The sequence below is a fragment of the Tachysurus vachellii genome, chromosome 5 (assembly GCF_030014155.1).
Source record: "Tachysurus vachellii isolate PV-2020 chromosome 5, HZAU_Pvac_v1, whole genome shotgun sequence".
Classification (NCBI taxonomy): Eukaryota; Metazoa; Chordata; class Actinopteri; order Siluriformes; family Bagridae; genus Tachysurus; species Tachysurus vachellii.
In genome coordinates this window covers 19,673,914-19,698,933 of record NC_083464.1, presented here as the reverse complement: position 1 = coordinate 19,698,933, position 25,020 = coordinate 19,673,914, and the positions used below count along the sequence as shown (strand labels likewise).

Below are 25,020 nucleotides of genomic sequence, written 5' to 3'. Positions count from 1 at the left end.
TGAGGTGTCTTGGGATATAGTTTCCTCCTCTTGTGCAGAATTTATGAGAGCTAGAAAAATGCAAACCAAGTCTTAAAAAAAAAAAAAACGGATGGAGAGGGTGTGGAGACAAACCCACCCAGACGTTTCCAAACATGCCATCTGACACGTTGCAGTCCTGCTTTCTCACCACCACCCCATTTCCAGATGTGCTAACAATGTTTCCATACCTGACCCCCCCAAACCACAACCAGACACCAACTGTATGCATGCGTTAATGTATTTTCCACAACTAGATTTAGCAAATCTTGAATGCTGACTGAAAACAATGCTCAACAGATCTTTACTCATTGTAGTTTACTGTTTTTTTTGTTTTGTTTTTTAAATAACAAATTCAACATGTGGATTAACAAATAGAAAAAGCCTTATAAACAACAAACATTTTAAGTGTGGAAGCATAAAAATGTTTAAATTTGGTTAGACAGCCTTTTTTTGCTTTTTTTTAATAATTAAAACTAGACAGCTTAAAGGCTTAAAACTCATTTTTAAAACATTGAACTTTAATTAAGAAAAACACTTGGCAGTTTTTTTTCCTTTAGAAAGTAGTTGAAGCCAAAGTCCTTTCCCATTCCACTGCTACTGTTTTATATAGCTCCATGGTGGCTTTTGCGTCTTCTACTGAAGAATGGCCCTTCTTTCCAGTCTGAGGACAAAAGAGAGGGTTTTTTTTAGTTAAAGCCTCAAAAGATAGGAATAAAAAGTAATTTTATATCAAATCTATACATTCAGCTGAATAAAGAGTTTTACCATTCCAGGTTAGCTACTGTAAATCTGCATCATTCACTTGGACTTAGGATAAGAACATCTGCATTTCATGAACTAGTGATAAAGGATAAAGTGGCACATGGAAAACTAGCAACACTACATAGACCCAACAGTAGCAAGGGTAGCAAATCTGAACAGACATGAAGCTGAAAGTGATTTAATTATAACTATTCCCCAAATATTTGCAAATCATCCTGATTATTTGTCAGGAATTCTGTTGATTTATTTAATATCCGACGAACCTGTATTTTCTTGTTTAACAGAAGCTTTGTCAGGGTCTTCAGGGAGGCAGGTTGGTTTTCAGGCAGACCTGCTTTCTGATTCAGAATGGGAATTCGTGAGGTGTCTCGCAATAAGTGGACAGGATGGGAATATTTCAAAACCTTAAAATCATTCTGAATAGCATGGCCCACAACCACTTTCCCAGTGAGGATGTTTAAAATCTGTAAGCAAATATTTATTTAGAATTACTTTTCTGCAGCTTAACAATTTAGGTGAAATGCACTGCATGTTGCCAATTATGATACAATTAAGAAAATATAACAAAGCTTTACTTCTTTACCTCTCTCTGGGCTTGTTCGAAGGGTGTTGCTTTATGAAGATCTTGCCATCTTATTCCACTCCACCGAGTGCGAAGATCTGTGACTGGATTAACCGGCTTGATGAATTTGTCATAAATTACATCCCCATCATAGGAGACTATGCTGCAGCGGGCCAGTTCACTGCAATGACCTTTGAGACCTGTCCCTACCATCTCACAGTCAAGGGCGACATATTTCAACGGGTTGAGCAACTCTGAGCTGGATCCTGTTTTAGATGTTGACTTTAAAGGCACTGAAAATTCCTTGATGGTTGCAGAGTTTCCATGGTGGGCCTGCATGGTAGTGGAGGGATTTGTGGACAATTCTGGCTTTAGAGTAGTAAATTTGGGGAAAACAGCACTGGCTTGTGCATGGTCCTTTCTTTTCCTTTCTTTTTGCAATTTCTCTCTTTTGTCTTTTCCTTTTTGCCTGTTATTTCTGTTTTGCTTGTTATTCAGAAACCCCTTATGTTCCAGGTAGCGCCTCTTTCTAAGAAATTGTTGGTGTCTGGCATTACCACTGGGTTTCTCTTGGCTCTCGTTATAGCCAGGGCCACTGAAGTTCAAGTTAAGAGTAAGTTCGGACATAGTTGAACAAAGAGCAAAATTCCACAGGAATAACTGCAGTGTTTTGAGAAGTTCTGTTCATTACAGGGTAGAGATGTTATATCCAGCTGTGACGCTTATCTGAACTGCTTATTTAGCCCTTGCATGTGGATGTCCTGTGCATCTTGAAAGGAAAGAGCGATACAATATTGATAAGAAGTTAATAAGTAGTTCATGTGAACATTAATATATTGTCGTTGTATTACTCGCTTGTCTTTTACCAAAAGTATATTCATTTGTTGATTTTGACCTGCTTTCTATTTCTGCTGCCTCTATCTATTCTCTTTAACCACCCACTTAAAAACAATTACTTATCTTGTAAATCACTGATTTTGTTCTACTTGTTAGACTAAATATTGTATATTATAACTAAGTTAACTTAAAAGCCTTAAAAGTGTCAGGTGTTACATCAGAACTGAACAATTCGACAGAACTCCATCACAATAAGTATTGATTTATTAGACAGTAAGTAATTACATAATGAATACTTTGGTAAAAGTTGAATGAAACATCAACACGTTTTTAGTTCTTGGCCCTTTATAAACCATAGAGTTAACTAGCTAGTTTTAAAGAGATAAAGTAAGAGAGTTAAATAAACAAAGTATAAACAGAACAAACTAAATTAGCTAATGGTAATTTTCTAGATAACAAATCTTTCGATTGCACTCTGTGTGTTTAACTCCCATGCTTCTGCTAAACGATTTACCTCACTTTTTATGTTTTACAATAAAATAAACACATAAAATTTAGCTATTTTAAATGTACCTTTCTTTCCATGTGCTCGAGTCGGGCTAAAGTACACTTCCGGGTTGGAGGGCAGGCTTCTCTATAGGCCGAATCCCAAATAAGCCTTTACTCTTGATATAAGTGCACTACATGTCTTGTATAAAGCATAGCCTTCTACACACTATGTAGTGCACATGATTGAGCCACTAGGTCACTATATCGGATTGAACCGTGGTTTTAGCAACTCGAGCTATGGTTCTCGGATATTAAACTAGATTCTTGATGTAAACTCCGTTCATTAAAAAGCAATAGAAGAAGAAGAGAAGAAGTGGAAATGTTTTCAGTTACACTTTCAGAGCAGCAGCAGAAAGTCTTAGCAAAGAGCCTTGTATCGTTCCTCTCGAGATATAAACACATATCCGACTCTTACATTATTGTAATTATCAATCAATTTATAACCAGTCTTATTAAAATCATTTTGAACAAAATATTATTGCTAAATGTAGCTCCAGTGTTAGAGCTATGTGGGATGTTGGCATTACAGGGATTAAGCTTTATAATTCCTCCAGTGTTTGGAACATTGTTTAACAGTATTATTTATTCTCAGGAGTTTTTCAGTGAGAATCTGTGGGAAACTTTACCTGAAGGATGGCAGAAAGCCTTGAGAGATTTATCACCACCTCAGGTAGCAGACCTGCTTCTGCACAGAGAGCCCCAGAACAGGGTGTAAGTATAAACTGGTATAAACCGGTATATACATATATGGCAGATGTAGTAGTCCCTGTCTAAAAAGGGGCATCAGTTTATGGACATCAGTATTGGCATCCACATTAACAGACTTCGGTCTGGTCCAGATTATGCACTTCTGTGTGAACAAGTGCAACAGCGCCACCAATGGGATTTTTGCAGAATTGTGTATTATCGGGATGCTGCACTCTTATGAGTAGTGATGTTGCGCATGCGCAGTCCAGCCTGTATTACGTTGTAATGTATACAAACTATCCTGTCTATGCATGGCATTTCTGTAGACGTGCAAACAACATTTAAAGATAAACACAGTTACAAGATGGTAGTATTGTGTACTACCAGTACACTATTGTGTACTTGGTTTGTGTCCTCACCAACCACACACGGTGGTGTTAGTGCTACTCACTATTTTCCTTTCTAGCACTTAATATCTCAAATGCATGCACATTGGCTGGCCTGATTTCTTTCTTGCCCAGATTGTAATTCACAGCTGTGTAAGGTGATTATACAGAATGAAATGTCATGTCATGAGTCCGTATGCTGACCGTGACACATCCTCAGAATTTATTGAGAAGACACATGCAAATTAGAGTCTTTCATGAATGAGGTGGATTATTTCATAGATTATTTTTTCCCCCTAAAATGCCTTTGTATATCTAAATGCATTCTTTATTTTTTGGTTTAAACAAAAATATTTTTAATATTTTGCCCTACCTCATTCCTAATTATGCTATGGATGAGATCTCATGACATAATGCATTGAGCATTAATAATTACTTCACTGCGGAGCTATTAATAGATATTATAGACAGATTTTATCCATTTGTTCTAATGCCGTGATCACAGAGTATAAAACATTTTTTGTAGTATATTCCGACTCAACTTCATAATAAAATAGCACGTTAAAGTAGTCCCTTAATAGAAAGAAAACATGTTATTGCTGCAATATTGTGTTTCATAACATTTTGATATTTTTAAGCTACCCTTCTGTCTGGCCTCTGTCATTGCTGGCACTAAGAGCCACAGCTCACACACTGGCATTTCCTCGGATGTCTTCAGCCCACCAGTCCAAGGACACAGTAAAGCTAGATGAATTTCCCTCGAACAGCAGTCAAAGCTCTCTGCTTGGCCATATCTTCCGCAAACACGTGAAACCCAAGAAACAACATGAGATTCGTAAACTTGGCATGGTACGTAATTTGATAATATGTCTTTATTTATTCATTATTATTCCATGAACAGCTAAAATTATTTTTCTCCAATTTATTTCAGTTGGTTAAACAGCTGTGTGACCAGACTCAGTGTAGCAGTGTGGTTGATGTTGGGTCTGGGCAGGTAAATCTTCACTTTACTTTGGTTTATACTGAAAAAAATGTGGATGCTCACCAAATATCTGGGGCATGGTTCAACACCTTATTGATAAGAGAGGTCAGAGGAAATTGTTAGGTGGGTCTGAACTGCCAGGAAGGATATAGTTATTCTATATCTAAGCTGTAAACTGTCCAGTTTAGGAACAACCTCATCTAAAAGCATTATGGTGCAGTTAAAATTTATTGCCAGTTTATACATCAAGTATTTCTGGTCCACTAATTTGACTGGACAAGCTGAGTTCTGAAATATCTGAGTGCTGACATTTAGTATGATACAATTCGTACATTTTGATGTTTGCATCATTATTTGTTTGTGTTTGCTACATAAAATTACAATTCTAGCAATAAATTATTACTTTGAAATCATATGCTAACATCAGTCTGTCCCTCTTTCATGTGGCTTTGTTACAAACTATTTTTGTTGACAGAGCAAAAATAAACAAAATATTTGCATATTGCATCTCAAGTGCCACTTACTTTTTTTTTTATAGAACTGTTGTATCAAAGTAATATCAAACTCACAGTTGCACTGTTGTTCTATATATCACAGCCAATGTGCTTGTGCGACATTAAGTGAAACAAAGCAATCCATAAGAATAAAACGTTCCAAAAAAACAACAACAAACAAACTATGTAGTAGAAATTAGTAAATAAGGTGTGAAAGCAGCCCTATAATTTGTTGTTTTGATTCTGTTATACTTTTGGACTGTTAACAACTATTAAGTGTCTTATTTCATCATAGGGCCATTTGACCCGTTTCCTGTCATTTGGACTTGGCCTGGATGTTACTGCTGTTGAGGCTGATCCCAGTCTAGTTTCCATGGCCTCTAAATTTGATGAACAGCTCCTGTTGACAATGGCCAAAGAGAGTCGTAAGGTATTGTTTTAACCTTCGCATTATGTTTCATCTATAATTAAACAAAGGGAAATAAGTACTGAGTAACTGCGTTTACAATTTTTCACTTTTTCAGACAGGCATCAGTCACACATCACTTGATCCTGTACCCCGGCATGTGGTTGGCTGGATTAACCCCAGAGACACCTGGGAGTCTTTCCTTCAGCAGTTGGGGGAGAGGAAGAAAAACAGTGAGAGTTACCCAGCCAAAGCAGGATCATGTAAAAAGAGACCGCGGGTATCGATGACATCAGACAAGGAACGTGAGCTTGAAACGGAGCTTGTTTGTGGAAGCCAGCACTTGTGCACAGGGGATTGCAGCTTGGTAGAAAATGTTGATGAGAATCCTGCTAGGTCTACTCTTCAGCAACATGAAAAGGAAAACAATGACTGTGTAGCTCGGTCAGACACTGTTATGGCAGAATTTCACCTACAAACTGGTTTTGGATGGAATTCATCCACGCATCCTGAGGTCTGTTCTAGTGTTAAAGAACCAGTGTGTTCAGATTTTGTACTGACTGGACTTCATGCTTGTGGTGACCTTAGTGCTACTCTTCTTCGCCATTTTGCTAACTGCCCCCATGTTCAAGGAATCACCTCTGTAGCCTGCTGCTATATGAAAATCACTACCGAGGAGAACCCTACACCTCCTGGAGTCATCATCCCATCTCTGTCTGATAACACAAATGAAGTATCACAAGCAGAATATGGCTACCCGATGAGTGATTGGGTGAGAAGGTTGCCCGGACATGAGCTATCTTATAAGGCTCGTGAGGGAGCATGCCATGCAATCGAGGACTATGTCCATAGGTTGAGAGATGAAAGCTCATTGCTGAAAACGCACTGCTACCGAGCTGCTCTGGAGAGCATAATCAGAGCAGAGAGGCCTCAGCTACGCAGAGCAGGCATCCAGACCATTAAAAAGGCCCATATGCTGTCATTCGCCGAGTCAGTATCATTCCATCTTTAAATCCTTAAAAATTAATGGGATTGTGTAAGTCAAGCAGAATTGATCTTGTTCTGTAACCTTTCTTCAAGATCAGTTCAGGCTAGATCAGCTCCTACACAACATGAAGAACTAATACACCGATGAAAAGTGATCAAACATTCTGTTTGCTTCTCTGCTTTGGTCAGAACCCACATGTTTAGACAGTGTAGTCCAGCCCATGGAGCTAACAGTTATGATGTAGACACTAGAAATGTTTACACACCCACTTTCTAATTATTTTTTTATTTCTAAGATAGAAATAAATCTTTTTACTCAGTGAGGAGTTTTTTTTTACTCAGTGAGCTTTAACTTCAGACATGCCAGCTTCTAGGCAATTCTCACTCACTCATTTTCTACCGCTTATCCGAACTACGGGTCACGGGGAGCCTGTGCCTATCTCAGGCGTCATCGGGCATCAAGGCAGGATACACCCTGGACGGAGTGCTTCTAGGCAATTGATTTCTAAAATGACAATATCAAAAGTGTCCTTTTACAACCGTCATCCTTGGAGTGATTTTATTGTTCTTCAGAGTTAAAAGGACCACCAAGTTTGTACAACAAATCCAGAAACCTGTAATATTACTAAAATAATCGTAGGCTAAATATATTTTTTATTGTAAAGAGTACAGTTAAGTTCAATCATATTTTGTCTCTGAGACACTGTGCTATATTTTTGGTCTAAGGTTTTTTTATCCTTTGAGACAACAGAGCTTATTGCTTACTTGTTTTTATAGGTATGCCCGTCTGGGGCTCACCCGTGTTGGCTTGCCTGCTGACCTCACATTTGACCCTGTAAGTGTGGAAGGCCTGCTGGAGCAACAGGGCAGAGTGGTGGTATATTTCAGCCTGGCTTTGTTGCTGGCTCCAGTTGTGGAGACTTTGGTCCTCCTCGACAGAATGCTTTTTCTACAGGAGAGAGGTGAGCATTTGGGAAAGACAGGGGCTTTAGCTAACTAGTCCAGTATATTTCTTTCTCAAATAATTGTTTACAATATTAATTGTCTATCATCATCTAATCATCAAAAAACCTGAATTAATTTCTTCAGTGGTATAAATGCAGTTTTATAGATAATGTGAAAATTAATATTCACAGGTTTTCAAAGCCATCTGATTCCACTGTTTGATCCAGCACTTTCACCACGAAACCTTGTGCTGGTGGCAGTGAAACCAAAAAAAGATGGAGAAGAGGTCATACAGCAGAACAGTTCACACCAGTCATCTGCAATCACTACTCCAGAATCCCCAAAATGTCCAAGACTGAATTTGCTTAAAGGGAAAGTGCACTGATGGATCTTGTGTGTTTATTAGTGACATTGTTTTGCCAAAATGCAGCCTTCTGAAATTTAAATCACTTTTTTAAACCTGATGACAAGTATTTTCTGCTGAGTAGTGCTGACATTTTATGTTTTTATCTGCTTTATTGACCAAAAGTCCAAGAGTTTGGGAATAAGACCAAATCTTGTCTTGAAAGGTGAAATCTCTCTAAATGTATGCCCATTGTCTGTTATGTCTAAATTGCATCTGAAGAGTGATTTTATTTTGATATAGCTTTTTAAAACACATTGTTGTCGCTGTCATTTTCTTAGCGATTATCTAGGACAATAATCTTGCGGGGAAAAAAAATAAAAATCCTCTTTGCCCTACAGAGGAACTGTATAGTCTCTAACAGCTTTTTCAGTTACCAGAGTGAATGTGTTGTACAAGTTGTTTTACATTAATGCCTCTGATTAATTACCAGGCTTGATACACAATTAACATATTGTGAGTACTTAAACCATTATCTGTGTATTCAGTTACGTAAGAGCTGCTGAGTGGTTGGCCTTTGACTAGCAGGCCTTGCCTGAGACCTAAAAGTATTAATGAAGGTATCAGAGCTCAGGATCTCTGGTACGTCTCATAAAACATTTAGAATGGCACAGATATGAACCTACTATAGCATTTTATGCAGAAATCAAAAATAGAAACAGCTTGACTGAAGTAGTGAAAGACTATATTTATTGAACTGTTTCCTCTTCCAATTTCTGAAGAATAAAAAAACTAATTTATTGTTCTCACTTATGCATGGAAGTGTGTCATAAGCAGCAGTATACTTCAACTCCAGGCACTGGCTCATTACAGGTGATTTGTATTATATGTTGTACAGTATGTGTAGCCAGGTGAATGTACTTTTTTTTTTTTTTTTTTTATTAAAAGCAGCGTTTCATCAGAAAAATGGCTACAGATATTTCATTTCCCTGATCATACACATTATATACATACACATGTTTGATATAATTACCCACTACTGATTGACATTCCAACAGTAGTTGGTGAAGAAAAACTATCTAGATACCCATCGGCTTTTCAGCATGTTAGGAGTACATGCTGCATCTCAGATTAAAGCTTTAAAAATGATATGATTTAACAAGTCAATTTAATTCTTAAGTAAAATCTAAATATCAGCCCACAGTTTTACAATTATATGTTACTAGTTGTGAAACAAAGCTTTAAAATGCAGAAAAGGAAGATTAAGCCTAATGCTGAAAAAAATGTACAAGTCATCAAATACATTTTAATTTTTTTTATAAGTAAAGAACACTCAAGTATGATACATCACATATGTTTCTGTGCAGGAGAGAAAGTCCACATGACCTGATCAGGCATCAGTTTTTCATACACTCAACAAAGAAATCATTGCATGCCACAGTAAGTGCTGCCACCAGAATTACAAATTCGTGGAAGTCCACCTCTCCATCTCGGTTCTGATCAAGATCATTTATTATCTTCTCCACAACCAGTGGATCTTTGCTTGCCTAGAAAGAAAGTATGTGAGAGTCAAACATGGAATCGGAGACAATCTAGATTTATATATGATTTAAATATTAAGAAACAATTTGAAAAGGATTTATCAAAAGGATGAAACATTTGGTTCACAAATAGCCTAAACTATTTGGTTAGTATGTTTCAGTGTAATTAAATTCTTTGGGAAATTAACTCACAGCCAAGAAAACACTTAGTTCTCCTTGGAGAAGACTCTTCAGCTCAGCTTTACTCAGTTTGTATTTGTCCCCTTCCTTGGACGAATATGCGTGGAACACTTTGATAAGGGTCTCCATTGCATTTTCCAACTGAGATGCCATGTTTTCTACTGTCAAGATCTGTATAAAACAAAGGTTAAAGGGATTTGGCTAATTCTGTAGCCAAATCAATGCACCATGCAGTTGTATGTGATGCTTTAGGACAAGGAATAGGTTTGGTCTGCCATATCTTAATCTTTTATGCAGTTGTCACCTATGGCCAAAAAAAAAACCCCAAATAAGCAAACAAATAAATAAATAAACCAGAGAAGCAAAATCATGCTTAGTTTTGCATTTGTTCAGAAATTATATAAAAAGAGACAACCATATTAGGCTGCTTTACAAATGGAACAGCTTTTCTTTGAAAGTGAGCCTAAATCTGCTTTATTAAATTCATGGATCATTCATGTATCAAAATACAAACCACAAAACATGTTTAACTAGCATAATATAATCAAATTCAAGTCAAATGTCAAGTCCAAATAACTGATGTTCAGTGGAGATATGAATCAGTAATGAACTTTTTTGTATATAGTTTAAAAGTTTAAGATTAACAAAGAAAAAAATTCATAAACATTTTATGAACAAATTGTGCTCCTGTGTAAGTGATCTAAAAGCCAGAAATCAAATAAAGACAAAAGAAAAAGATATCCAAGTTGGTACAGCCTAATTTAAACAAACAAACAAACAAACAATATAAGTTAAAGCTTTCCCCATTAACATCTATACATGGATCTTAACATTTATTAGTAATGGTGGTTTTATTAGTAAAACCATCAAAACATAATTATTTAACTGTATTATTTAAGCCACACTAAATTTATTTAGAAAAATGTCTCAGTTGTGCATTTTGCTGTCTAGACCACATTATTTTTAAGTAATGGACAACCAGCATTATTGTGCAGTTTACTGTAGTTTTTATTTTAAAAAAAAATGCTAGAAAGACAATGCCAAATCCTTATAATGAATGCTATGCAAATGTATTTGCAATTAAATTTAACTAATTAACTTCCACTAACTACTTTTTTCTATGATTCTAACCCATTACAAACTGGTTACCTTACATCTCTGAGTGTTATCTGGTCTATTGAGTTACACTAACAAATTGAGAAATTTGTTATCTTACCGAGAAAGGGAAAGCCGCAGTTGACACCTGAGGAGATTCACTGTCTCTTCTTTCTAGCATCTCATGCATTAAATGGCAGCAGCTTACAGTGTACCTCTGCCTTGGCTCCTTATAGGACGAAGCTCCTCCTACTGCCAGGAACAATTAAAAAATTAGAAGGGCTACAATCCTCTATGCTAAATATTTATGCTAAATTGTATAAGTAGAACTTGGCTAGAGTGAAGATTTAATCCTCGAACATGGTCATATATCAGACATTATTATAAATAGTAATAAATTGTAAAAGGCTCAGAAACTTATTGCTGTGCTAAATAGCATGCACAATGCTGAAAATGGATCGGGGGCTTTCCAAAATCATGTTCTACCTGAACATAGGCAATTAGAACTGCTACCCATTTAAGGGCTTGTTTAGATGTGAGGCACCACATAGACTTGTCTTTGTACAGTACCTGACCTCAGGTCACCTCATTTTTTCTCACACGTGTTGAGCTAGCTGAAAATTCTCCAGAAGGTGGAGCTATTACCACTCAAGCAGATTTTTTATGCCTTCAGTGTTATTGGAAAACCAGAACACAAATATACACCAGTTGGTATATATATATATATATATATATATATATATCAATTTATACATATTGAATTATTGAAATCTACTCACCTCACGTTTATCCATTTACTTGACACACCTGAATCCGCTAATCATGGCCTCTCAAACCATTTCCCAAAACAGATTCTTAAATCAACTTCATGCATTTATCTTCATGCATTTAATTCACTGATATTTGGTGTACCTGATCTGGTAAATGATTTGCAATCTATTCAAACATTGACTTAATTTCTACAAGAAGACTATTTTAGTAAAGTATTTACTGTATATTTTAACAATCTGCATTAGTGCAGTCATGAATCTGGTGTTTTAAATCATCCCTGAATATTCATTTTATGTAAAATTTTATGAGGCAAAGAACCTGTGTGGTATTTTGTTTAATTATGTTCATCTCAGCTACACCCACAAAAGTTGAGTTGTTGAGGCCATATAGATTAACCTCATACAAATGTTTACACAACAAAAAGTGTCTTTGACTAGTTCCACTTAGATGAATGTTGGACTCTGCAATGGTAAATTTTGCACCATTAGAACCAACATAAGGTATCTTGGCAGTGCAGGAAATTGACCCCTCAACCTTCCAATATCCTTAAGTACCTAGCCAGTACTGGTTTGCTAAATCGGTGTCTAATCACTCAGTTATATGCAAAATGTGCAAGTACTATGAGGTCACATTAGCATAATGGGTTTCATAGTACCCTGTTGAAAGTTAACATTTGGTCAGAAAAATTGTATGTAAATCTATGGTGCTATTAAATGCAATATTATTCTAACAGCTTTTCCTGAACAGGTATATAAAATGTAACAAAATAATTATACTTCCCTTCAAAATAACATGCATTTGTAAATCAGAGAGCAACTTTAAAAACAATGGCTACCTGGGTTCAAAGGTGGTTGTCCAAAGTCAAAAACCATGTTTTCTTGTTGCACTTTTTCTTGGTGGGAAAAAGCTGTCCAAGCAGCTTTTATTAAGATATACGAGGGATTTACACTCAGTCCCTTGAACAGCAATGAATGCTTTAAAGAATAAGTACAAAAATGGTTGTATACAAAAGAATGATCATATGCTCAGTGCAACACATTTTTATTAAAGCAGACAAAGTAGTTCAGATGACCTGAATAGGCATCAGCGTTTCATACACTCAACAAAGAAATCATTACACGCCACAGTAAGTGCTGCCACCAGAACTACAAATTCCTGGAAGTCCACTTCCCCATCTCGGTTCTCATCCAGATCAGACATTATCTTCTCCACAACCAGTGGATCTTTACTTGCCTGGAATGAGAATGCAGGAGTCTCAAACTTATATTTCAAGGAAATTTCAACCAAGATTTTAATATGGAATAAAAAAAAAAAAAAAAAAAAAAAATTTAACTCACAGCTAAGAAGTCATTTAGCTCTCCTTGTAGAAGACTTTTCATTTCAGCTTTACTCAGTTTGTATTTGTCCCCTTCTTTGGAAGAATAAGTGTGGAACACTTTGATAAGGCTGTCCATTGCATTTTCTAACTGAGAAACCATTTTCCTATAGTGATTCCCTGTGGAAAACATGAAGCATTAAGGTCTAATCACATTCTAAATCTAATAGAATAATTCTGATTTCTCAATGTCATCATTTTAAATTAATGAAAGCACATTAATACACCACCCATTTGTAATTAACTCCCTATGCAAAGTAACTTAACATTTGTAATTCTTTTTAAAGAGTAACGTAATTCCACTGATAATAGGATATTTGTTCCATTATTACGCACTCTCCTCTTCTACCCATTATGAACACCTGCTGACCCCTTTACAACGCCGATCCACTGACCAGTTTCTCACTTCTATGGAGATATCCGGTGTCTCCGAGTAACAAGTTGTTTGGCCCCAGTAGACTGATGATGTTCAGAGGGAATAGGAGGACTGGCATGCATCAAATATTTAACTAGTCCTTTTGTTGCAGTTTAAGAGGTTGAGAATGACCATCTAAAATTAAGTAAACGTTCTTAAAATGTTCTACTTCTAGGAAACATTAAAGTAGCAGAAATAAAATGACAACTATGGTAAGCCAATCATTTCAATACCTAATTCAATTTATGTTTTGAATAGGAAAACTATCCACAGGATGCCATAACCTAAAAACAAATATGATATCATTTAAGAATCATCTTTGCTTTGAATCTTTCTAGGCTACAGAGATGTATAGACAATATTATTGTGTAAACTAGTTACACAGCAACCATGAACATGAACTCTATATAAAGTGATAGAAAAAAAATTAAATAAATAAAAATGCTCATTCTTACCTTTTTCACTGAAATGGTAGAGTAAATTATAGCAAATAATTAGTATAGATCTTTTACTTAGAACGGGGCATGTAGTATAGATTGAAGCTGTGCTCTAATTGTGCTCTAATTACGCAACTTAATCGTTTTAAATAAATTACGCCATTTCCAAACAAAGTTTAAAAAAAAAAAAAAAAAAAAAAAAAAAAAAAAGTAGAACTAAAATAAATAAAGAGTGCAGCACGCTTTTCTCTGAGCGTTTTTCGAGTTTAAGTATAATTTAAATACAATTTAATACTTATTTTTATACTTTGCAAACTTTTTCTAGGCTAAAGATTATTTCTGTTCCTTGTCTTCCTAGCTAATTAAACAGAAAGGAGAATTTCATTAGCTTACCGAGAAAGCTGTAGCTGATATGTGAGGAGATTCAGATCTTCTGTTTCTCACGCATTAAATGGCAGCGGTTTATCTACGTGCTCTAATTAGCGTGTCAGACCCCATCCACTCCTCTCCCCTTATAGGCGTCCTCTAATGCGCCAAATAAAAAAGATATAAAGAAAAATAACATTATAAAGAAGTCACGATAAACACATTAAAAGACACATCATCATAAAAACAGATTTGAATGATTTCAAATATGAATTATATAGACGTAGTCCTAGCATGTAAAATTCTATACAGACAGCCATCAAAACATTTGAGTTTTAACCCTGAACCCATGTGGACCGTGATGTGAACCTTTATCAGTTGATTTTAATCTTGAGATGGTAAAGAGGAACATAGTTTGATTATTGCAGAAGATGATGGGGATGCAAGGAATGTACATTCATTGATTCTGTGTGGCTTTGCAGACAAATTGGACTCTGTAGCATAAAATATACATTTTAAATATAGGCTTGCCCAATGCACTCTTTCTACATCTCCTCTGTTAATAGAAATTCCAAATGCAAACCTTAACACTTTCTCATAGCCACAAATAAACTTACCCAGCCTCCTGAAAATGTTGTTTCTGGATCTGGTGAGTTATGTAAACCTTTTCCTACCTTCTTTCTAAATAAAATAATTTCTACACATTGCTCAGTCTGTTACAAGTTTTACTTTAACCAACTCATCATCTGTTATTGGGATAATTATTATGCAACTCACCATTTTGTCAGTTAGTTATTATCCCAACTATACTCCTTAAAATTATCTGAATGCTTCAGTTTCCTTCTTTTATTAATTGTTTGGTTGCCTTTGTCACAGTCCTGTTGGAACTAAATAAGTCAATAGATCCTTAAGTTCTTTAAAAACCTGAGCTGGATCCCATTTTGGAAACGGCTACAAACCCATCTCTAATCTGTAAATAGTTATTGCTTTCAAGCTACAAGTCCACCAAGTCTCCAATAATCACTATGAGCACTTTCTATCTGATGTTTGCCTATCTCAGCACTCAGGCAACAGGGTTGTTAATGGCCTTCTACACCACACAAATGATAACGCCTGATAGTCAGCCATTGTTATCACAGTTTTTTATCTCTCGGTTTAATTCCCACCACACAGACAGACACTATTTCATTTCAGTTGAGAAACATGTCCTCCCCTATTCCCTCTAAACTCTTTAGGGCAAATCTGTTCTTTGTCCTCTTCTCTTTATAATCTATTTTATTTCCTTATGGCAATATTATCCATCATCACAGTCTCAATTATCACCGTTAGGCTGATTGGACAAAGATTTACATTTCTGTATGCCTGCCCAGGTTCAAGTTATTATATAGAAATTATGTAAAGTAAGAATGCTTTCAAAAAATATATTTTTATTGTGATGTTTATTTTAATCAATATTCAAAATGCAAAGAGAGCAAAAAGAAGAAAAATCTACATACAATTTGGTGTGACTACCATTTGGCTTCTAACCATCATCTTGGACATTTTGTACACATGCACAATGAGTCAGGTGTATGATTAACCATTTATACCATGCAGGTGATAATGATTATGCCAATGATTATCAATTTTATATGTATGTTTAAAACTGGGCAAGATCCAGCTGAACTAAGATGTGGTTGTTGAAGGCAAAGGTCAGGCAAAGATTTAAAAGCAGACCAGTATTTAATAACGTGCTGTTCAATGTCTTTTGAAGAAGCACAAAGAAATTGAGTACTGGAGATGCAGTGTTTGGCCAAGGAAACTTGCATAACATGAATGACACATCATTCGTACTTTGTTTCAACATTGAAAGATGTCCAGCAGTAAGTGCTATCAGCAAAGAATTGGTAGAAAACAGTGAGACCCAGATACAACCATCTACTGCCCAGAAATTTCTGGCCAGAAGTGGTCTTCATGGAAGAACTGTGGCCAAAAAAACCATACCTCTGACATGGAAACACGGCATTCACAAATACATAGGAACTGGGATGCAGAAAAATGGCAGCAGGTGTTTTGGGTTTATCAGTCATTTTTTTTCTATTTATCCATTAAAAAACATTTGGCTGTAGCAGGAGGCAGGTTGTTCATCAAAGGGCTGGAAAGTGGTACAGTAATGAGTGTCTGCAGGCAACAGTTCAGCATGGTGGAGTTTGGGGATACAGTTCTGCAATTAGTGTTGGAGATTTGTCTTAATTGTGTCCATAGTGCTGAAAAATACAGGAAAACACTTATCCATCATGTGATCCCATCAGGGAGGTGTCTGATTGGCCCCAAATTTATTCTGAAGAAGGACAATGACCCCAAACAAACAGCCAATGTCATTAAGAACTATCTTCAGTGAAGATAAGAACATGGGGTCCTGGAAGTTATGGTTTGGCCCAATACAAAGCTCTGACTTCAACATCAAGTCTGTCTGGGATTACGTGAAGAGACAGAAGGATTTGAGGCAGTCTACATTTACAGAAGAAGGTTAGTTCTCTACATCCAGAGTTCCTTCAAAAACTGTGAGCAAGTGTGTACTTATAAGAATTGATGTTATTTTGCAGGCAAAGCGAGGCAACACCAAATATTAATTTGATTTGGATTTCTCTTTTGTTCATTTACTGTTTTTCTTAGTAGGTCATTTTGTTATTGAATAAACAACCTATTCATATTTATATTTACTTTACATATATAATTTATTTGTATTTCTTTACACAGTACTGTTTGTGATTCCACTTTGTTTTAAGCATAAGCAGTGGCTTTCAACCTGTGGGCTGGGGCCACCCAGTGAGTCATTGCGGTACTGCAGAGCTCAGAACTAGGTTAAATACATTTTTATGCATTTTAGTTAAGCAGCTCTTGTAAAATATGGATGTTGTAAATGGCCTGTTACTTGCCGATTATTCATAACTTGTAGGTTTGTAATGTGTTTAAAATGTCCTGCACACTAATTCATTTTGCACATCAATTTATATTTTTTTTTAGATTATATTGTTTTTAAATACAGGATTCCAAATGAATCAACGACTAAACACATCTTCAGATGGTTTTAACATCTTCAAACAATTTAGCAATTTGGAGTATCATCAACTAGAATACCTGTTAAATTTGATTGTCTAGATGTGGGATGGTTTTCTTATTCACATTTTAATCTCTTTGTTAATGGGTGAGGTGTGAGTCACTTCAAACACTGTTAATACCAGATTATGCAAGTACTTTGAAGCTTGTGTTTGACCATTCAGTGGTAGGCACTATTTAAAGGATGGTTGAAATATGAAAGGGAAAAACAATTTAATTCATATCCTTAATATCAGAAATGCTGCTCATCCCTCCGGTACAGTTCCAGAGCTCTAAATCTAGAGCATATAAACTATTCTATTCATAATGATAATGACACTAGGTCTGAATTAATGTGTAGCCAGTTTAGGGTAAGGACAAATATGAGAGAATTGAGAAAATTTACAAATCTTTCTCAAAGCTGCCGATCACTATACCAAGTCATTATAAAATTCAATAGCTCTTTTGTAAAATACCAATAACACATACAGTAGACATATAAGTGCATTTTCACTGAAGGGCTCTGCTTATCTATATCCTGGCCATGATCGTGTCCACACAAATGAAAGTACTTGATATGCAAAAAAGCTACAAAGAAACAAGCAATCATTCAGTGGCTTTGCCCGCATCAAAATGCAGCCAAGTGTGTCAATACTTTAATCCATATAATCCATGAAAATACAGAGAAATTGGAGTGCAAACATTATTAAACACAAGGAACATGCTCACTTACTGACTACTTTATTATGCACACCTGTACATTTACTCTTTAATGCAATTATTTAATCATACAATCATGTGGAAGCAGTGTAGTGCATAAAATCATGCAAATACATGCCAGCAGCTTCAGGTATTGTTGACAATATACAAGACTTTTGACTAGTACATACTTGTTGGAGCCATATGGGCTGGTTTGAGTATTTTTAAACTGCTGACTGCCTGGGATTTTCAGACACAACAATCTCAAACACCTTATTGAGAGATGTCAGAGGAGCATGGCCAGACCGGTTCAAGCTGACAAAAAGACATAGTACAGTACTGTAGGTCAGATAACCAGTCTGTACAACTGTGGTGAGCAAAAAAGCATCTCAGAATGTACAACACATCAAACCTTGAGGCAGACAGACTACAGCAGCAGTAGACTTCCACTTTTGACAGCCAAGAACAGAACGTTGAGGCTGGAGAGGACCAATTAATACATGGCTACCATAATACCTGCTGCTGATGTGCATTCATTCCTGGACACAATTTCCCCATTTTCTAATGGCAACTTTCCGCATGATAATGCACCATGTCACAAAGCAAAAGTCTTCTCAAACTGGTTTCATCAAGGAATTTTTCCAATATCTTGTGGAGTCCATTCCACAAGTATTGAAGCTGATTTGAGAGCAAAGGAAAACCCTACCCAATATTTGTATAATGTTCCTAATAAACTGTTCAGTGTATTTTTCTGTGGCTGAATCTCATTAATGATTCCTGATAGAACATACTATGTAGGGCACAAGATGGGGTTTAATTATATTCTGTTTTACTTGTATCTCAAGTAAGAAATGTAAAATTTTACAAATTGATTAATGACAAAAAAGACATAAATTTTTACATAAAACTGTTACTTAAAATGTATTTTAAAAGAGGAAGAAACTTTGATAGTCACTATTAGAAAATTCTGTGCTAGAAGAACAGTGATTTTTCATTTATCAGGATAAGTCAATGAATCTGGTGTTTGACCATTCAGTGATAGGCACTATTTAAAGGATGGTTGACAAATGAAAGGAAAAACAATTTAATTCATATCCTTTGCAGAAATGCTGCTCATCCCTCTGGTACAGTTCCAGAGACTTATAGAATCTGTGCCAAGGAACACTGGACCTGATCTGATGACTAGTTGTTTGTGTTGTTTTTTTTTTTCCTTTTAAATTGACATCTCTCTGTATATATATCAACTTGGCCTGCACTGTATGTGGGCAAGAACAGTAAACAAATTCACCACGGGTTATTAGATGCAGCATAGCTTGCTTGGCAGTGGAAAAATGAATCATGCGGGATCATGGTTAGTTTTCTGCACTGAGCAGTGCCACAACATCCAATAGAAAAGCAGTAATAGTAAAGACTTTCAAGATCACTGTGACATGCACTTAGCCCAAAAACTTATTCACCATCACACAATGTCCATTATTCTTGATCTGAGATTATTCTTAAAGACCTTCGGCCTTTCCTACAATCTGAAGTTTAATCTCTGATGCCTTATCTACCTTTGGCCCAGAATCTGCAGACTCCTGATTCTCCTGGGCCAGCTCAATCACAGACAGAGTGTTCAATCTTATGGAATGTTTCCGCATGGAGGCTGAGAACTGCTGTGAGACCATAGGTTTTCCCATGACGCTCCTTAGCTGTGCCCAGAAGAAGGCTTGATGTTTGGGTTGTGTAGGCCACTCTAAATAGGTTTTGTTGCTCAGCATCTTTTTGAGTTTACAGTACTTGCTGGGCAGGGAGTTTGGATCGATGGGTTCCTTTACCACTAGTATGACATCACTGAAGTTCTTGCCCATGGCTCGCTGCTGGGCAAAGTAGAGCTCGTAGTTGCACCACTCACTGTTCACAAAGTGCTGTGAGATGACAAAGATAACCTTGAAAATGAAACAGGAGGTTAGAAAATTTCACAAAATGATTAAAAGTCTACTCATGCATGTGACCTGTCAATTTGACAGGGATGAACGTCTTACAGTTTAGACAAACATTCTATTGCATGTCTATATAAGTTCATAAATGTCTATATAACACAAATAAATTAAAAATTACATATAGAATCTATTATTTTACTTTTTCTATGGCATTACATTATTTGGACTATTTTGTATTCTCTCCTCTGTGTACTTGAATTTATTTTTACATACCTTCCGACTGTTTTCAATGTTCTCAATTATGTTATCAATGATCCATTTTCCTGGCATAAAGTCTCTTTCATGGATGCAAAGACGGTAAGGGGGCTTGGAGTTCTCCAGACATGGTAACAGCTCATCCCTTACCCAGTCTGCATCTGAGTGGCTGTAGGAAATGAAGGCATGAAATGTATAGTCCCAAGAATTCGCTAGTCCCTCCTTATGAGACCTATACTTGGACCTGAGAATTTTGCATGTAGCTTTGGCATACCATGGAACATCAAAGAAATAACATATTAGCATGAGTGCTAGCACAGTTCCTGCTGTTGTGACTACAGAGATTATGATGACCAGCCTGATATCACACACTATCTGACCAGGGAGATAATGAGATACCATTGTATTGAGCAGGTCTTGAGGGTGGTAACACTTGTAGCTTTCTGGCCAGTCTGTGATGTTGACGTTTCCCTTGACTGCAGTTTCCTGTATGAAAGTATGGAGCTCACAGGTACAGTGGTACGGATTGTTACCCGCTCTGAGTTTCTCCAGTTTAGGCAGTCCTTTGAAAGACCTCATGCTAATAACCCCAAAAGAGTTTCCGTCCAAACTCAATGACCTTAAATTCTGACTCTTCCAATCAAATGGAATAAATTTAATTTTGTTACCACTGAGGATGACCTCCTTCAGATAAATTGCTTTCCTGAAATAGTTCACATCTATCTGGTCTAAATTACAGTAGGAGAGATCAAGGTACAATACAGTAGTTGGGAGACATTCGAAACTGTCAATAACCATACTGTTGTGGTTAGCGATGACTGTGGTTATGTCCTGTATCCAAGAGCAGGGGCTGTTTCCTTTAAATCCAAACTGGTTGTAACTGATATCAATGACCTTTAGGTTTCTGAAGTTCCCAGCAAGAGATGCAAAGGAGCTAAGGCTGGTCAGTTTGTTATTGCTGAGATTAAAAGTGTGAAGTGCTGACATTACATCTGTGTAGTCACATTGCTGGTTAAAAAGGAAGTAGTCCTTAAGATGGTTTTTGGATAAATCAAGTATTTCAACCCCTCTCATCTCCTCCCATGCATCACAGGGTACAATGTCAAAATTCACGTTGCTTATGCGCAGGTGACGGATGTTGTTCAACCATGTAAAAGTCCAGTCAAAGCGTAGGATGTCTGGGTTGCTGATATCCCTGCAAAATCAAACATATCAATCAGGGGAACTGTTCATTCTGGCAATTTTATATGATCTTGGGATATTAAGAAGTAGTAGATGTCCTTGTTCATATAAACAAATAGCTGAAATACTTACGACAAAACCAACATATCCAGTGTTAGGTTTGTCATACTGGATCCCTCCTCACTACTCACTATCGTTTGTGACCGGGCAAAGTCAATGAAGAACAGTCCTAGTGTTTTAATCTCACTTTTTTCTAAATTCACAAGAACCATTCTAAGCAGGTCCTCACTGAATTTCCCATGGTGAAAGGTCAGTTGCTTGGAGTTTATATACTTTAATCCATAGAAAAGATCCTCTGTGTCAGTATAGTACTCAAACTCAAAGAGATTACGGAAACGAATGGCTTCAAATGTTTTGTTTTCAAGGTCTTTTAGTATTAGAGGAAGAGCCTGTGTCCTGTTATCCACGGCTATATTCATCCACAAGTTTGCGGTCTGGATGTTCTTGAGATATCCTGGATCATAAATGTCCAAGCTAGAAGCAGTTTTAATAGCAATCCTCTCCAGAGATATATTCGATAACACATCAAGATCCCCATTTCCCAAAATGCTGAGTACAGGACCACCCAAAGACAACAGTTTTAAATTATTGAAATTCAAAAACACATCATCCAGTGTTGACTCAGTGTAGAGATTATTTGCAAGCTCTAAAATTCTCAGCTTGCTGAGTGGTGCAAGGGCTATTGATGGAATAGTAGTCAATGAGTTATTGAACAGATTTACTTCTTCAAGTAGTAGGTTTTTGAGAAAAGCCTCATCCTCAATCAAAGATATATTGTTAAACTGAAGCCAGAGGACTCTGAGGAGAGGCAGTTCAATGAAATCATCCTTTCTGATAAACTGTAGAAAGTTATAAGATAGATCTACGATCTCAATGGTAGAAGGTAGTTCTCCTACAGGCACTTTATCCAGTCGCTGGCCTCGGCAGTCTGCAGTGCGATAGTCAGCAGATATCAGACAGGCTTGTTCAGCTTGAAATGGTAAAATGAGGAGTGATACTTGTAAGCCAAACAAAAGCATGAAAAATGTAAATACTCTCACATCTGCCATTTGGATCTGTGTAGAGATATAAAAACAGGCTGTTATTGCCATGGTGTATACCTTTAATTTGTATAAACACAATGATAGTGTTTGTAATCACATGAAATTATGTATCATTTTGTATATATTTTAAATAAAAATGTAACATCTTACTTTTATTACAAACAAAGGTGGGTGACTTTTGTAAAAAATGTACTGCCTACATTTGATTTCATCATTTTCTTCAACCACTTCAACCACCTTTTTCAACCACACATTTTTGACAGAATTAAAGAAATTAACTGATCTGCCTTTAAAATCCTGTATTTTTAAATTCTGAGAAATAAAACAAATTTATAAACACATTAACTTTATACTGTAATACATAGTAGATGGGATAAATACAAACACATTTAAACATATCTAATATTAATCTTGAATTTTGTATTCTATTGCTCTTTATATTATTCTTTATAATCACCATTTGTTCTATGTTTATGTTCTGTAAAGCTGCTTTGAGACAATGTCAATTGTACAAAATAAACTTGGAGGTGAATTGAATTGAATAGTATACATAAAAATACATTTTTGTTAATATCACATTATAACACCACTGTAACCTGCAGTCAAAAACCTGCCTAGCATCTGACACCTATCAACTATAATGTATAAACTTTACAAAAATTAAATATTTTGTTTGATGGAATTTTGCTAAGTCGATGTGATCATCTGCACTGTCTTATGCTATCAATGTCTCTCTGTGTCACTCACTCTCACAGTGTAAATGTTTTCATTTTATGCATTCATTAAAAAAAGATGAGTGCAAGCTTAGATTACAATATTCTATACATTTTGTATTTTGTTTACAAGATATTAATTGTGTCTAAATTAATACTAAATATTTTGCTCACACAGTTCAAGCATTTAACCATGAATAAATCACTTACCACCAGCAGAAACAAATGCACTGTTAGTGAATAATTGCAGTAGAAGAGAAGGTTAGGTCAAATTTAGGTTATACACTGCGTTCATGGTACAAAATAAACTGTATAGATATTTATAACACTCTGAGTTTTGTATAGGTGAGCACCATGTTCACTCATAGACGCCAGTACCAATTTATGCTCCTCCTTTTTGGTATAGTATAAAAGACACTCATGTATATGTTTGAAAAATTAATTACATTTTGAATCACTATATAGATTTTTTTTTAACTTTATGACTTTTATAAATGGCCCAAGTGATGAAATTATGGTCATAAAATATATTTCCCTTTTCTCGTCTTAAACCTTGATAATTCTACTCATTCCTCTGATAATCAAACAAATTTGTCATTTACCTTCATGCTAAACAAAACCTTTTGAATCATGAACAAAACACTTACTTGTACTTACTCCCGAAATAGTCGATCGGATGAGGGAACCTTTTGCATTCTTTATATCCTTTTGTGAAATAAATATTTGGCTGGACACACCTAAAATACTGCGAAATGCGAAAAGAATAATTCCTTCCAAAAATGTCACATATTACAAGGATTAAGTAAGAGTAAGTGCAGTCTTGTAAGGCAGTGCGTGTATGCTGTGTTTGTGCACAGGGTGTAATCCTTCTCCTCCCATCTTAGGTCAAACGGCTGAGATCTAGATGTAGATATGAATCTAATCGAGGTGCTATTGGTCAAAAGTACACAACAATATAACAGATGTGTCCTAAAAAAAAAAGATCTTATCTTTGACGACAGCCACCTTCAACAAAGCCTTCTAGTTTATCTCTAAATAATGAAACATTTAACCCATAATGTAGAAATGGGCATGAGTTGGCCCTTCTGGCAGCCACTTCCATCCATCCACACATTTTCTCTGCTGCTTTTCCTATGCAGGGACACAGGGCACCTAGAGCCTTTCCCGAGGCACTTGGGCACCAACAAAAGGTGGTGGATGGATGGGATGGAGTGCCATCCCATTGCTGGGGTTCACACAAACATTCACACACCTTGGACAGGTTAGAGATGTCAATCAGCCTACAATTCATGTCTTTGGACCAGAGTACACAGAGGAAAGCACAGGTTAAACATGCCGCCATGACAACATTTCCTATCAGTATCAACTCATGACGTCCTAATCACTTGAACTTTTGGCTAATTCTGATTATCACCATTACATAAATCCCAAGTTTCAGTGTCTGTCAGGTGTTTGATGTTGAATTGGTCTTGTGTTCTTGTGTGTGCCACAGTATGGTCCATTGTCATGGCTGTGACTTATTATATCTACTTTGTTAAGATGTGTATTCTCTGCCCTGTACTTGGCATCAGACATATAGCAGCACATCTTGTGGCCTACTGTAGTCATGGTGACAATCAGTATAAGGTTTTGTCAATTGTTTTCCTGGACTTTGACAAATAGGTGCTGTATTTTCTCTACAGGTTACCAAACACACATACACAATCATTTTAGATGCTTCATATTTCTCTTACCTCAGTGTAATTTGATGCAAGCCATGTCAGCATGAACTTCAATATTTTGTACACTTGCAACTCATTGTATGAGAGAAAAAAAACCTCTAATGACAATTTGGTGTTTGTTGAAATCTGGAATTGGGGCATCTTTATGTCTACAGTAGATGTATATTGTTTACTATTCACTTTCCTGGTTCACAACAGTATTTTCA

General features: G+C 36.2%; 5 protein-coding genes across 5 annotated transcripts; 1 reads left to right on the top strand and 4 right to left on the bottom strand.

Moving 5' to 3' along the window:
- Positions 1–366: 366 nt before the first annotated feature.
- Positions 367–2,871, bottom strand: isg20l2 (interferon stimulated exonuclease gene 20-like 2). Its single transcript, XM_060870257.1, has 4 exons — positions 2,756–2,871; positions 1,367–2,114; positions 1,047–1,247; positions 367–682 (listed from the first exon to the last, which is right to left on the bottom strand). The coding sequence occupies exons 2-4, from the start codon at positions 1,970–1,972 to the stop codon at positions 575–577; spliced, it is 915 nt and encodes a 304-aa protein (XP_060726240.1). The 5' UTR covers positions 1,973–2,114; positions 2,756–2,871; the 3' UTR covers positions 367–574.
- A 64-nt stretch (positions 2,872–2,935) lies between these two features.
- Positions 2,936–8,908, top strand: mettl25b (methyltransferase like 25B). Its single transcript, XM_060870256.1, has 8 exons — positions 2,936–3,152; positions 3,324–3,442; positions 4,443–4,653; positions 4,736–4,798; positions 5,576–5,710; positions 5,805–6,676; positions 7,451–7,635; positions 7,810–8,908. The coding sequence occupies exons 1-8, from the start codon at positions 3,051–3,053 to the stop codon at positions 8,001–8,003; spliced, it is 1,881 nt and encodes a 626-aa protein (XP_060726239.1). The 5' UTR covers positions 2,936–3,050; the 3' UTR covers positions 8,004–8,908.
- A 397-nt stretch (positions 8,909–9,305) lies between these two features.
- On the bottom strand, positions 9,306–11,022 carry LOC132845314 (protein S100-A1-like). Its single transcript, XM_060869260.1, has 3 exons — positions 10,899–11,022; positions 9,695–9,853; positions 9,306–9,508 (listed from the first exon to the last, which is right to left on the bottom strand). Exons 1-3 carry the CDS (start codon positions 10,965–10,967, stop codon positions 9,359–9,361), a joined length of 378 nt encoding a protein of 125 aa, XP_060725243.1. The 5' UTR covers positions 10,968–11,022; the 3' UTR covers positions 9,306–9,358.
- Positions 11,023–12,572: 1,550 nt separating this feature from the next.
- Positions 12,573–14,301, bottom strand: s100a1 (S100 calcium binding protein A1). The gene is made up of 3 exons (XM_060869259.1): positions 14,169–14,301; positions 12,886–13,043; positions 12,573–12,781 (listed from the first exon to the last, which is right to left on the bottom strand). Exons 2-3 carry the CDS (start codon positions 13,024–13,026, stop codon positions 12,632–12,634), a joined length of 291 nt encoding a protein of 96 aa, XP_060725242.1. The 5' UTR covers positions 13,027–13,043; positions 14,169–14,301; the 3' UTR covers positions 12,573–12,631.
- A 3,620-nt stretch (positions 14,302–17,921) lies between these two features.
- On the bottom strand, positions 17,922–23,819 carry tlr18 (toll-like receptor 18). The gene is made up of 4 exons (XM_060870249.1): positions 23,741–23,819; positions 21,410–22,392; positions 20,114–21,290; positions 17,922–19,846 (listed from the first exon to the last, which is right to left on the bottom strand). Exons 2-4 carry the CDS (start codon positions 22,384–22,386, stop codon positions 19,415–19,417), a joined length of 2,586 nt encoding a protein of 861 aa, XP_060726232.1. The 5' UTR covers positions 22,387–22,392; positions 23,741–23,819; the 3' UTR covers positions 17,922–19,414.
- Positions 23,820–25,020: the final 1,201 nt, after the last annotated feature.

What these genes read in the sequence shown, in the direction of transcription:
- isg20l2 (XM_060870257.1), bottom strand. Translation starts at nt 1,972, where the DNA reads ATGTCCGAACTTACTCTTAACTTGAACTTCAGTGGCCCTGGCTATAAC. An exon ending in TCGAACAAGCCCAGAGAGAG is followed by an intron (nt 1,248 to 1,366) that starts GTAAAGAAGTAA and finishes ATTTGCTTACAG; the next exon opens with ATTTTAAACATCCTCACTGG. An exon ending in TGTTAAACAAGAAAATACAG is followed by an intron (nt 683 to 1,046) that starts GTTCGTCGGATA and finishes TTTTGTCCTCAG; the next exon opens with ACTGGAAAGAAGGGCCATTC.
- mettl25b (XM_060870256.1), top strand. Translation starts at nt 3,051, where the DNA reads ATGTTTTCAGTTACACTTTCAGAGCAGCAGCAGAAAGTCTTAGCAAAG. An exon ending in TTGATGTTGGGTCTGGGCAG is followed by an intron (nt 4,799 to 5,575) that starts GTAAATCTTCAC and finishes ATTTCATCATAG; the next exon opens with GGCCATTTGACCCGTTTCCT. An exon ending in GCTTTTTCTACAGGAGAGAG is followed by an intron (nt 7,636 to 7,809) that starts GTGAGCATTTGG and finishes TAATATTCACAG; the next exon opens with GTTTTCAAAGCCATCTGATT.
- LOC132845314 (XM_060869260.1), bottom strand. Translation starts at nt 10,967, where the DNA reads ATGCATGAGATGCTAGAAAGAAGAGACAGTGAATCTCCTCAGGTGTCA. An exon ending in CTGCGGCTTTCCCTTTCTCG is followed by an intron (nt 9,854 to 10,898) that starts GTAAGATAACAA and finishes TGTTTTATACAG; the next exon opens with ATCTTGACAGTAGAAAACAT. An exon ending in AACTAAGTGTTTTCTTGGCT is followed by an intron (nt 9,509 to 9,694) that starts GTGAGTTAATTT and finishes CTTTCTTTCTAG; the next exon opens with GCAAGCAAAGATCCACTGGT.
- s100a1 (XM_060869259.1), bottom strand. Translation starts at nt 13,026, where the DNA reads ATGGTTTCTCAGTTAGAAAATGCAATGGACAGCCTTATCAAAGTGTTC. An exon ending in AGCTAAATGACTTCTTAGCT is followed by an intron (nt 12,782 to 12,885) that starts GTGAGTTAAATT and finishes TTCTCATTCCAG; the next exon opens with GCAAGTAAAGATCCACTGGT.
- tlr18 (XM_060870249.1), bottom strand. Translation starts at nt 22,386, where the DNA reads ATGGCAGATGTGAGAGTATTTACATTTTTCATGCTTTTGTTTGGCTTA. An exon ending in CTGGATATGTTGGTTTTGTC is followed by an intron (nt 21,291 to 21,409) that starts GTAAGTATTTCA and finishes TTGATTTTGCAG; the next exon opens with GGATATCAGCAACCCAGACA. An exon ending in ACATTGAAAACAGTCGGAAG is followed by an intron (nt 19,847 to 20,113) that starts GTATGTAAAAAT and finishes TTCATTTTCAAG; the next exon opens with GTTATCTTTGTCATCTCACA.